This window comes from Ahaetulla prasina, chromosome 1 (genome assembly GCF_028640845.1).
Source record: "Ahaetulla prasina isolate Xishuangbanna chromosome 1, ASM2864084v1, whole genome shotgun sequence".
Lineage (NCBI taxonomy): Eukaryota > Metazoa > Chordata > Lepidosauria > Squamata > Colubridae > Ahaetulla > Ahaetulla prasina.
The window spans coordinates 212,430,198-212,443,332 of NC_080539.1; the positions used below are offsets into that span (position 1 = coordinate 212,430,198).

The window sequence follows — 13,135 nt, forward strand, 5'->3', positions numbered from 1 at the left end:
TCTCTCACACACACACACCCCAACACATTCTTCTCTATAGATTGCTTTGGAGTAACCTATGTGTGGCATATTTTAACATACTGTCTAAAAATGTCATTTCTGATAATTGACTGTGGCCTAAACACTAGTCTCATTTGCTCAGCTGTCCTAGTACCGGGAATGAAGCAGCTGCTCTCTCATTCTGCAGGCTGCCTGTGGCACATTCTATGTTTCTAGTAATAGCCTTAACATATATCGATTTTAGCAGCCTGAGGAAAATCTGTCTGTGATTTCCCCAGCATAGAATAAATGTTCCTTCTCGTCAAGAATTTCATTCTATATGAGCTGCATCAGTTTGTTTTTCAATGTATCAATAGAGAGGCATCAAATAAAATTATAGTGGAATGTTTTTTATAGTGAAGGGAAATTCTGAAACAAAAATCCACTCGAAAATCAACACCAATCAGCCAAGACATCACATAAACAAGACTCCCAGAACAGCACAAAGCCCGTAATTTCAATAGAGAGAAATTCCCTGAAAAGGGATTCCAGCATGAGTCCAAAAGCTCAGAAGAGTAAATCTCATGTCCCAGTGACCAACCCAAATTTGATTCGCCTTCATTCGTAAAACCCACTCTTTTTTAAAAACTGATAAAATGTAAGCACTATTTTTTCAGATGGGGAAAGCAAGAAAACTTGCTTTCCCCATCTATTTGGAAAGCAACTTTAAAGTATATTAAACTGATCGTCTGTTTATGATGGTTTCTCAAAAAACAAAACAAAAGGAGCCACAGAAGCTCAAGAATAATAATAACAATAATAATAACAATAATAACAATAATAATAATAATAATAATAATAATAATAATAATAATAATAATAATAATAATAATAATATCGGCCGCGAGGTGCCTCATGTGTGGGGTGCCACAGGGGTTGGTTCGCTAGGTGAGATCATCCGTGGCTTTGGGGTGCGATGTCATCTGTACACTGATGATACTCAGGTGTACATTTCCACCTCTAACCACCCCAACAAGGCCGTTGAAGTGATGTCCCGGTGTTTGGAGACCGTGCGGGTCTGGATGGGGAGGAACAGGCTTTGACTCAACCCCTCCAAGACTGAGTGGCTGTGGATGCCGGCATCCCGGTACAGCCAGCTGACTCCATCGCTGACTATTGGGGGCGAGTCATTGGCCCCCATGGAGAGGGTTCGCAATTTAGGCGTCCTCCTGGATGTATGGCTGCCCTTAGAAGAGCATATGATGGCCGTCGCCAGGGGAGCTTTTTATCAGGTTCGCCTGATACGCCAGTTGCGTCCCTTCCTAGACTGGGTTTCCCTATGCACGGTCACTCACACCCTCGTCACTTCCCGCCTGGACTACTGTAACACTCTCTACATGGGGCTCCCCTTGAAGAGCACCCGGAGGCTCCAACTGGTCCAGAATGCGGCTGCGCAGGTAATAGAGGGAGTATCCCGAGGCTCCCATGTGACACCTCTCCTGCCCAAGCTGCACTGGCTTCCGGTGGTCTTCCGGGTGCAATTCAAGGTGTTGGTCACCACCTTTAAAGCGCTCCATGGCATAGGACCGGGTTATTTATGGGACCGCCTCTGCTACCAATAGCCTCCCATCGACCCGTGCGCTCCCGTAGGGAGGGTCTCCTCAGGGTGCCATCAGTCAAACAATGTTGACTGGCGGCCCCCAGGGGGAGGGCCTTCTCTGTGGGGGCTCCTGCCCTCTGGAATGAGCTTCCTCCGGGGATACGTCAACTCCCTGATCTCCGGACCTTTCGACGCGAGCTAAAACCCTTTTTGTTTTATCGCGCAGGGCTGGCTTAATCGTAGTTTTCATATGGGTTTTATTACAGTTTTAGTCTACTCTCGGCCTAATTGAATTAGTTTTTTAATATGTTTTTAATTTTTGTGGAATTTGTTTTTACTTGGCTGTAAACTGCCCTGAGTCCTTTGGGAGAAGGGCGGTATATAAATTGAATAAATAAATAAATAAATAAATAAATAAATAAATAAATAAATAAATAAATAAATAATTATTATTATTATTTTAGAATTGAATTGCAGAGACTCTGGCATAAACCAGTGCAGGTGGTTCCAGTGGTACTCGGCACACTGGAAGCTGTGCCTAAAGACCTAGACAAGCACTTAAAAACGATTGGCACTGACAAGATCACCATTGGTCAGCTGCAGAAGGCCACCTTACTGGGATCTGCTCGCATAATTCGCCGATACATCACGCAGTCCTAAACGCTTGGGAAGTGTTCGACTAGTGATCTGTGATACGAAATCCAGCATAGTTATCTCGTTTGCTGTGTATACTGTCATTTTATGTAAATAATAATAATAATATAAGGACTTCTCCTCCTCCTCATATGTCTCAAAGTAATTAGGGATATAAAAACACCCTAAAATTAAGCACTAGTGGATTACTCCAGAGCATAGTGGAACTGATATCTACTCCAACTTTTAGCTGAGTCCCAGATAAAACACCACTGAAAATAACAATAAACATGTATGTGATTGATTCTTTCATTGTGGATATCATGCAATAGAATAGAAGGGACCTTGGACGTCTTCTAGTCCAACCTCCTACTCAGGCAGGAAACCCTATATCATTTCAGACAAATGGTTGTCCAGTCTCTGCTTAAAAACTTCCAGTGTTGCAGCATTCACAACTTCTGGTGGCAAGTTGTTCAGCATATCACCAAATGGTAATTCCTTGCCTTGAAGACAGTGGTGGGTTTCAAATTTTTTTACTAACGGTTCTGTGGGCATAGCTTAGGGGCTTGACACGGCTTGATGGGCGTGACAGGAGAAGGATACTGTAAAATCTCCATTCCCCCCCCAATCCAGGGGAAGCTTATTGCAAAATCCCCATTTCCTCCCAATCAGCTGGGACCTGGAAGGCAGAATTTTTACTATCGGTTTGCCGAACTACTCACGATTTCCGCTACCAGTTTTCCAGAACTGGTCAGAACCTGCTGAAGCCCACCTCTGCTTGAAGAGTCTTGGATTGTGATGCGTCTACGCTATTCTTGTTCTTTTTGCGAACGGTAGAATATCTATAATGTGGGATCATGAGGCAAAGTTTGAAAATGAAGTCTTACTATGGAAGCAAGTACGGATCTTGTCTAGAGCGGTTTTCTGATAGCTCAGTTCAAAGCATCATGTAAACAGCGTTTCACAGATAAACAGCAACTTGAGGAAAACATTCATTTTCTTTCTCTTCCCCCCACTCCCTGTATGTAGCCTTTTCCTATTAGCAAACAGAGAAAGCCTTATGTTTTGAGACCTACAGTCCATGTTTATAGGGGGCAAAAATGGATCGCAGTTAAAAACTACAAAAATAGAGGAGTGTCACATCCCTCTCTCTCCCGCTCCCTCCCTGCCTTGAAAGATAAATTCAATGGGGGGTGTCTATTTTTAACCTCCTGTTCTTTCCTTTTGGCAGAGCAATCAGTGTTAGCTGAGCTCTTTGACGGAAGGGAGCCAAATAACCCCATTTGCTGCCTTTTGCAATGACCAGCAGCTTTCCCCAGCTGCCAGAGGGAAGCCTTTTCACAGGAAGCCCAGTTCTACGGCAACACCATGACCAGCAACAATAGTCCCGAGGAGCCACTTTCCACAACCACTGTTAGTTCAGTTCTGGTTGAGGCTGGGGATTGCAGAATTGTCATCGCTCTTCTGAAGGTAAGCGGAACAGAGCCTAATTCTACCTCTGGGCTAGGTTGGTATTCTGTACTCTGCTCAAATGTTCACGTGTAAAAGTTAAATGCTGAGCCGTCGAAAGAAAAACCCCAAGGAGCGGGATAATGTACTGCAAGTTTCTGATGAGTGAAAGAGTTTAAAAAAATCAATCAAGCATCATTCAAGAAAAATAATTTGCTTTCTGATGAGCGAATTTAAAAATCAATCAAGCATCATCCCAGATAAATAATTTGCTTTCTTTAAAGATATATTGACTAAAATTAAATAAACAGCACAGCAAAGTGTGCAGGGACGTCTTTGTTGGCATTTAGTTTTTCTTCTGATTGTGATTGCATTCACTGATAATTTTTAACTTTGTTTCCCATATTGTTAAGGATTATATTCGGTTTATAAAAGTGCATTAACCTAAGCTGATTAACTAAAGGAATCATTATGATGTTAATGTATAGGGAAATCATTAGTGCTCATATGGTGCAAGTATCAATTTGCATTTTATGAAGTAAAAAGGCTTATTTAAAACCTTAATGAGAATTATTTCACAATCTCATTTTAATATATGCATTCATTGCACATCGCCTCTGTTGAAACTTATGTATGCTAAAGTTTATGTGCTGTTGTATTTCTATGTGAACCACATAGAACTTGGTTTTGATTGTGGTGACACAATTAATGTGTCACAATTAATATAAATAAATACTTATAAATAAAAGTAAAATGTTGTTCTGGCTTGCAAAGGAAAGTCCAGCCTGATCCAAAATAGTGAAGTTCAGCATTAGACCTATTAAAATAAACATGTAATTTAGTAGCCTTCATTCTATTTATTTAAATACTTCTACGCTAAGCATGACTTCATTTAGATCCAGCTCATAATCCTTTATGTCAGGTGTTCTAACCCACAACTCACAAATTGCACGCTGCCCTGGAAAGCTAATAATATGGCCATACAATATGGTAAACTTTTAACATTATTTATATATAATATACACTAACTATATTATATAATTTTATATACCACCCAAGAGAATTCTTCTTCACTGAATGTGCCCAGTCAAGCCAAAAAGTTGGACCTGTGAGCTTTATATCCTTTAAGTTGATTTTAGCTTATTACTGTCTGAACCAATTACTGTACAAAAAATATGGTATACTGTATCTGCTTAGAACAATATTTGCTTATATTTCTGTTTTAGTGTGGCGAATGGGTACAGCTGCAGCTAGTTGAATCAATACCAAATTTATTAGAAATTGGCAGCAATGAAGAAGAGACGAAAAAATTATTATATGATCATGAACTTCTCCTGACTAAGCTTAAGGTAAGAGAAACAATACAACCCGAAAAGCTGTAATTTATGGTTTTCATTGTGATTTGAAAGTTGAAATTGACCATTCAGCAGAATTGTGTGCATTGTCACAATCAGTCATGTAAGATATGAGGAGTTCTTCCACATTATTAAAATAAGCCTTAAAAAAAAATCAAGCAGTAAATTATCTTTTCCCAGCAGGTCTTCATACTTTGTCTGTATCAAACTTCTCCTAAACCCTTGCTTCACAGATAGGAGTTGACAACTACATATGATCAGCATCCACAGACAACCATTGACAAATATTTGCTTCTGATGGCAACATCAATTTTTTATGTTTTGTGAATGGCTACCACCAGGTGGCAGAGTCAGTTATAAGCATTGATCTTAAGTGCCCTCCAGATGTGTCAGGCTATAATTTCCAACCAGCTCCGTTGACCTGGCTGGCTGAGGATCATGGTAGTTATAGTCTAACACAAGTGATAGGCAATAAGTTGTAAAGTCTAATATAATGGAAAAGGATCAGGAAGGACAACAAATAAGAACAATGCAACAGTCGCCTTTATTCCCTAGATTGGCAAAGTATAGTTTTAAGTCCCTGAAAGAAAGATGATATGGTACTCCTATTCCCTGCTATTTTTATTTCAGCTCCCAGCACCGTACATCAGTATGTACAAATGTTAGTGTAATGGTTCAATGAACACCAGAACACATAGAATTAAAATAAGTTTATCTTCCATTTTATAGTCCCCTCTACCTACTTACCAGTAACAACATTAGGGGAATGCAAAATCCTAGATGAAAAACTATATTAATAAATAATGACTAGATAGTGAAGATAGATAAATAATTTATTAATTTGTTTATTAACTAAATGGAAGTAGTTCACAAAATCTTCTGAATTTTTTGCAACTGATATCTGGTAGCCCATTTAGTCTAATTGAAGTAGATAGCTGTATATCAGGACTATCTGACTTATAATTCATGACATACTGAACTATAGGTAGTCCTTGATGTAGGACCACAACTGAGCACCAAATTTATGTTGCTAAGTGAGAAATTTGTTAACTGAGTTTTACTCCATTGTATGACTTTTTATGCCACATTTGTTAAGTGAATCACTGCAGTTGTTAAATTAGTAACATTATTGCTAAATTAATCTGGTTTTCTCATTGACTTTGTGTTGGAATTCATTGTTGTAATGTATTTTTATGCAACAACTACAGTAGTATTTAGCCAGTAGATGGCAGTGTTTACAAGTTTGGATCTATGGTATATACTCTATGCTCTTGTGTTCTAAATAGATTTCCTGTTTCCTGTTACAGTTATATAGTTAAGCAGTAAAGCACATGGTGACTGTACTCTTTGTTTGGTCTGTGGTGCTATACATATAAATAGGATGTCTAATATTTTGCTTGCTAGAATGTCACAAAAAGTGATCACATGATCCTGGGGCACTGCAACTATCATAAATATGAACCAGTTGTCAAGCATCCAAATGTAAATCACATCTCCATGGGGATGTTGCAATAGTCATAAGTGTGAAAAATGTCCGTGTCACTTTTTTCAGTGGCGTTATAACTTTGAATGGCCACTAAATAAACTGTTGTAAGTCAAGGACAATGTGTATTAACCATGTTAACTAAGACTTTTGGCACATCCAGTTCAGAAACATTTCTACATTGGTAGAGGAAGGTGACCTCTTAGGCAGTAGACTTTGTTATCATGAAAAGAAGGGGTGAAACCCAGCCGGTTCTGACAGGTCCTGGAGAACCAGTAGTGGAAATTTTGAGTAGTTCGGAGAACCGGCAAATACTATATGTGGCTGGTCCCAGAGTGGGGTGGGAATGGAGATTTTGCAGTATCCTTCCCCTGCCATGCCCACCAAGCCACGCCCACCAAGCCAAACCATACCCACCAAACCATACCCACAGAACCAGTAGTAAAAAAATTTGAATTTCACCACTGATGAAGAGGTATCCCATTGTCACTATTCAATTTTTTGTTATTGCTCAACCAATCTCATTGTACATATGTTGTGCACTGACAATAAAGATTTGAATTTTTCAACAGACAAGAGGGCAGGGGTGACGGAGATGGCTGTCAACATCGCAACACCACAATCAAAACCATCTCCTTTTATGTGTTGTTGTTTTTAAAAGGGACATGGCTTTGAATGCATGGATATAGCCACAATATTGGCTTATTTATTTATTTATTTATTATTTATTTATTTATTATTTGGACGAACCGGTAGTTTCAACCAGTGGCTGGCACCCTCCACCTGCCCTGGCGCTATCATGTCCTATATAATTGCTAGGTTTTCGATGCCGCACGTATGCGCGGAAGGCATGTGCGCTCACATTTTCGGTTCTGGGCGAACTGGTTGTTGCAACCGGCAGCAGCTCACCACTGGTCTTAAGTGCTTTTTGGAAGACTAGAGGGGTAGAGGCCTGCTGAACCTTGGGGGAAGGGTTTTCCATAGGGCAGGGACTGCAACCAAAATGGTGGACACCCTAATCCATAAAATGACAATGTTTAAGGCAGGAAGGGATTAGATCAGGGATCTCCAACCTTAGCAACTTTAAGACTTGTGGACTTCAACTCCGAGAATTCTGCAGCCAGCATGGTTGACTGGGGAATTCTGGGAGTTGAAGTCCACAAGTCTTAAAAGTTGCCAAGGTTGGAGATCCCTGGACTAGATAGTGCAGATAGATATCTTTAGGGAGAGGTGCTCTTGCAGATAACTTGGCCCTGTGCCATATAAGGCTTTAAAGGTAATAACTAGCATTTTGAATTGCATCTGGAAGGAAACTGGGAGCCAGTGAAATTGCACAACAGAGGCATAGCATGGGTAAACGTAAGGGCAACCATCACTACATGTGCCACTACATTCTGAAACAATTGTAGCTTGCAGGTGGTTTTCAAGGACAGCTCTATGTAGAAAATGTTGCAGTGATCCAACTAGGTAATGACCAAAGCATTAGTGACCTTGGTTTTTGACTCACACTCCTAAATGTCCCTGCAGGAGGAATGGGGGTGGGTGGGAGAAGTCAGTCTTTGATGCAAAGAAAAAACGCTATGCTTCAGGAAGAGATGCAAAGCAACTAGTTGCTGCTTCAGTTCAAACAACAAGACATTTGGGGCCATGTTGCCATTGGCAGAGAGCTTATGGCAAGGGAAAAGTTATTAATGAAGAAAAGACATTCTCTGGCTCCTGGAGGTGCCATTCACCATTATGCTCATAATGCCCAGGTCCCTGTGTGTAATGGGATAACATTAGAGATTTTAATGCAAGCTATTTAAATACTGCACATAGGTGCCTAAACAGCATACTCTGAATTTTAGCACATATGGTATCAATTTGCAGCTTACAGCCTCCACTTTGTGCCATGCATTCAATACTAATAATGACAGCAGCTTCCTTTCCATAATAAAAGCAGAACATGCTGATTTTGTGTGCTGAAAGATCTTGAACAGAACTTGGATCTTGTAAGCTGAGGTGAACGACTTATTAAAGAAGTAGTTAAGAAAGCTGTTCATTTCTGAACATCACAGGGAGGAAGAAAAAGCTTTCCAGAAGCAGAAAATTCCCCCATGGACATTCTAAAGCAGGGGCGTCAAACTTGTGGCGTCATGGTGGCATCACATGATCAGAGGTGGCATTCAGCAGGTTCTGACCAGTTTTGGAGAACCGGTAGCAGAAATTTTGAGTAGTTCAGAGAATCGGTAGAAAAAATTCTGACTGGTCCCACCCTCATCTATTCTCTGCCTCCCTAGACCTAACTGATCAGGAGGAAATGGGGATTTTTCCAGTATCTTTCCCCTGGAATGGGGAGGGAATGGAGATTTTACAGTATCTTTCCCCTGCCACGCCCACCAAGCCATGCCCACAGAACCAGTAGTAAAAAAAATTGAATCCCACCACTGCACATGATGTATCAGGACTTTTTCTCCCTTTGCTAAACTGGGCGTGGCCAGCGTGTGACGCATCTGGCCTGCAGGCTGCAAGTTTGACAGCAATGTTCTAAAACACGGGTCGCCAACCTTGGCAACTTTAAGACTTGTGGACTTTAACTCCCAGAGTTCCTCAGCCAGCTTTGCTGGCTGAGGAACTCTGGGAGTTGAAGTCCACAAGTCTTAAAAGTTGCCAAGGTTGAGATCCCTGACTAGATAGTGCAGATAGATATCTTTAGGAGAGGTGCTCTTGCAGATAACTTGGCCCTGTGCCATATAAGGCTTCTCAGAGTTACTCAGCCAGCTTTGCTGGCTGAGGAACTCTGGGAGTTGAAGTCCACAAGTCTTAAAGTTGCCAAGGTTGGAGACCCCTGTTCTAAAGCAATGCGTTCCTCATAATGAACCTACTCAGGAATGATATTCACTTACCTTCACTACCGGTTCATAAATGTGAGTGTGCATGCTTGCATGCTCACTTCTCTTGCGCGTGACACCTCTACACATGCGCATGTACAAAGCATCAAAAATGGGACGTGATGACCTCCAGGCGGGTGGGCGGAACCTCCCACAGTACTGGTTCACCCAAAATGGATAGAACTGGCGGAATACCACCACTGTGGTATTCCACTTATGAATACCTTCCACATTAGTAAGAAATACATTTCATAGAAAATTATGTATTGAAATCATACTGGGAAACAATCAAGCAAAGAAGAATTAGACAGAATTGACTCAGGAGACAATATTCAGATGGGGGTCTAGGGAACTACGTTATTTATATAATTATTTTCACTTGGTAGCAACACATATGTTTCCTTGAGAAATTGATGGTGATGCTCACTTCTCCAATTTTTCTCACAACAACTCTATGAGTTCAGCAGAAAGAAAGCACCTGTCCCACACTCATCAGGTGTGATATTGTGGCAGAGAATAAACGTGGCCATTTCCAAGTCCTAATCCAACATTCTAAGTACATTCCAATGCTGCAACAATAAAACTTGAAAGTTTATTTATAAATGAAATAAATCTTTATTATTTCTAATATTTTTATAGAGTGTTATAACATGTAGGATCTCTCGATGCTACAACTGAAATCTGGAAAGGGGCCATGTAGCTATTTGGAAGAGTCTCTTACTTTTTAAAATCTTTCTGCCTATGATCTATATCTTAAAAATATCCATTTGCACCTTGAAAACGTAATACCTGGAATGGAGTCTACATCAATCTGCTTGCCAAAAGTGAACGACAGAAAAAGATTTATCTACAGCAAAGAAAGTATTCAGTAAAGCTGGAGTCATATTGGCCCAGAGTTCTTGGGACTGTAGTCCTCAACATGTCTTAGGGTGACAAATTAGAAAAGACTTAAGTAAAAAGTCTGCTTCAAGCAGAAACTGTGCTGTTTTAGGTAAAGGGTAAAGGTTCCCCTCGCACATATGTGCTAGCCATTGCCGACTCTAGGGGGCGGTGCTCATCTCTGTTTCAAAGCCGAAAAGCCAGCGCTATCGGAAGACGTCTCCGTGGTCATGTGGCCGGCATGACTCAATGCCAAAGGCGCACGGAACGCTGTTACCTTCTCACCAAAGGTGGTCCCTATTTTTTCTACTTGCATTTTTACGTGCTTTCAAAACTGCTAGGTTGGCAGAAGCTGGGACAAGTAACCGGAGCTCACCCCATTACACAGCAGCACTAGGGATTCGAACCGCTGAGCTGCCAACCTTTCGATTGACACGCTCAATGTCCTAGCCCCTCAGCCACCGCATGCTGTTTTAGACCTGGTTAATTTGCTTGCTTCACACTCTTCAATATACAATTATTCATCTCACCTCCATAGATCCAGGCCTGGAATGGCTGAAAGCATTTTAATTTAATGCACTTGTCAGACCACTTTAGCTGGTTAACATTTTCAAAGGACAGAGGCCCATTCTTCAGGTTGTCTACTTCCCATTTTTAGTCATAGACTTTGTTTTCTAGTAATGGAGTCCTTCCTACCATAATGTTTATCTCCTTGGGTCAAAATATTTTTTCTTTGACTATGAATTCCACGTGACGGTAAGGAATGATGCTGATGACAAAAAATGGAGCTGAAGCTAAAATGGTGAAAAAAAAATAAGGATGATGAGATAATAATAGCTAGCAGCTTTTTCAGACTTAGGTTTAAGGAGATTAGATGAATAATTGCTGGGACAAGGAGAAAATACAGAGAATTTGAAGTGTAGTGTTATCAGTGTTTTGTTAATGTCCAGTTTTATTTCTTGCTTTCCAGCAGAGCTGAAAATGAAACAGTGGAAGATTTTTAAGAGATGCTAGGAAGGTAAATTATCGGAATCTTAGTTCGGGAAATATAGAAATCTGATTAATTTAGGAACTTGTGATGGTTGACCGTATCTTAATGGGAATGCACTTTGTAAACTGGCTGTACTCTTGAACTTAGATTTTTCTATAAAACCAGAAAGATTTTTTACCCACTTTGATTGCTCCACCAGCTGCAGGCATCTAATGAAATTCTAATGAAATATTATAACACATACATTGCAATTATAATCTTGCTATTATACATTACTATAAGATCTGCTGGTAATTGTTCCTAAACAAAATTTCAAATAATTGAAAATGTGATTCAATTAAGGGAAAGTGCGTTGTACAAAGCTATTTTTTGCATGCCTATTGAACTGATGTCCTATCGGATGTTAGGAATTGTTTTATTCCCTGAAATTCATTGATTTTTCATTGATTTGTTGAATCAGTCTACCTTTTACTTATGGAGTTCTTAAGGAAACTTAACGTTATTTAAGAGTTTTGAATGAGAAATCTGGTTTGATTTGTTTTGTAATTCATTTCTTTTCCTGTCTGTCCTTGGTTCCTGGCAAAAAAAATATATATGCCCATTTGGGAGAATGATTTGCTTAACAACCATGTGATTTGCTTAAGAACCATGGTATTTCACTTAATGACCACTATGACAAATGTAAAAAAAAATGGGTCCAGTTACATGAGTGACTCGACTTACAACTGCAATGAGTTAAAATCAGATTTTCAGTCCAAATTGTGACCCTAGACTTTTCTAGCTAGTAAGAGATATATCTTTGTTGGGATAATTGCATGAACTGCATGAATATTCAATGAAGAATCTACACTTTTTAATATTAAGATTTGGCTTTTTGTGAAATATTTTGTGAAACAAATTGTTATGCTTTTGTGTTCTGGGAGTGGATTAAACTCTGAAAGTGAGTTAGAGGATTTAGGGAATGTATCTACACATTCTTGACTGGTTGCCAAGGTCCTGTTTTGTGTCATAGTAAAGGTCACAAAGGACTAGAGACGAGACCTTGGAATGTATGCATAAACTTTGCTGTGCAGAATTAGTTTTCTTTCTGAAAACACAGGCATTAGTGAATAAGTTTGTCAATGCTCCTTGAAATTCATTCAGAGAGCTGTTTATTATTTTACTTGCTCCAACCCAAATAAAGGAATAAATTAGGAGAGCATCTAGTTTGAGGAATAAATTAGGAGAGCATCTAGTTTGGGAGGAAATATTCATGTTTTGTTCTAATAATGAAGAATATATGTAACTCGGTACTGTGAATTGTTGGGTTCTTGGATCATGAGTTTGCCTAGTCTGGTGATGAAAAGCTGGCAAGGAGAAAATAAAGCTCATTGAGAACCTATCAAATGTTTGTCTTGTTGGAAGAAATATCCATCTGGGTTCAGTTCCAAGTGGGGACAAAGACACTGGAAACATGGAGGCTGCTTGGAAAGAGATGTAACCTTCCCAGGTGCCATGTGGTGAAATGGGTAATCCTATCATGTCCTGAGGGCCATGTCTTAATCCCATCACCCTGGAGCTGAAGGTCTTCTGTGTTGTAGATAAGATGTCTTTTGTCTTTCTGGGGCTATTAACAAAGGTGGGGGCCGCTTTCCAAGAGCATATTTCTCCTTTTCTCATCCAGGAAGGTATAATATTCTGCTTTTTAAAATATTTCCTAGAATATTTCATTCTTCTAGGAGGGGGGTGGGTGCTAAATTCCTACAGTCTTTAGGAGGAGGACTATTGTGTGTTTTAATACATTAGATTGTGCTATATACCTCTATTAGGTACTCTGTTAATCCTGGAACCTGTGAGAAGAACTTTGTGTCCTGTGAGGAATAAAGAACTATTCCAATTAGAAAATCAAACAATATT

The 13,135-nt window shown here is 39.9% G+C and overlaps 1 protein-coding gene across 2 annotated transcripts in view; it reads left to right on the forward strand.

Moving 5' to 3' along the window:
• The first annotated feature begins 3,465 nt into the window (after positions 1-3,465).
• The window catches only part of CCDC141 (coiled-coil domain containing 141), a 134,622-nt gene continuing 124,952 nt past the window's right edge, over positions 3,466-13,135 (forward strand). For both annotated transcript variants that reach the window (XR_009155936.1, XM_058189531.1), the window contains exons 1-2: positions 3,466-3,682; positions 4,888-5,010. Coding sequence is in view for 1 of the 2 variants with exons in the window: in XM_058189531.1 (XP_058045514.1) it covers positions 3,581-3,682; positions 4,888-5,010 (225 nt within the window). In the remaining variant the exon portion in view is untranslated. The remainder of the gene's footprint in view (positions 3,683-4,887; positions 5,011-13,135) is intronic.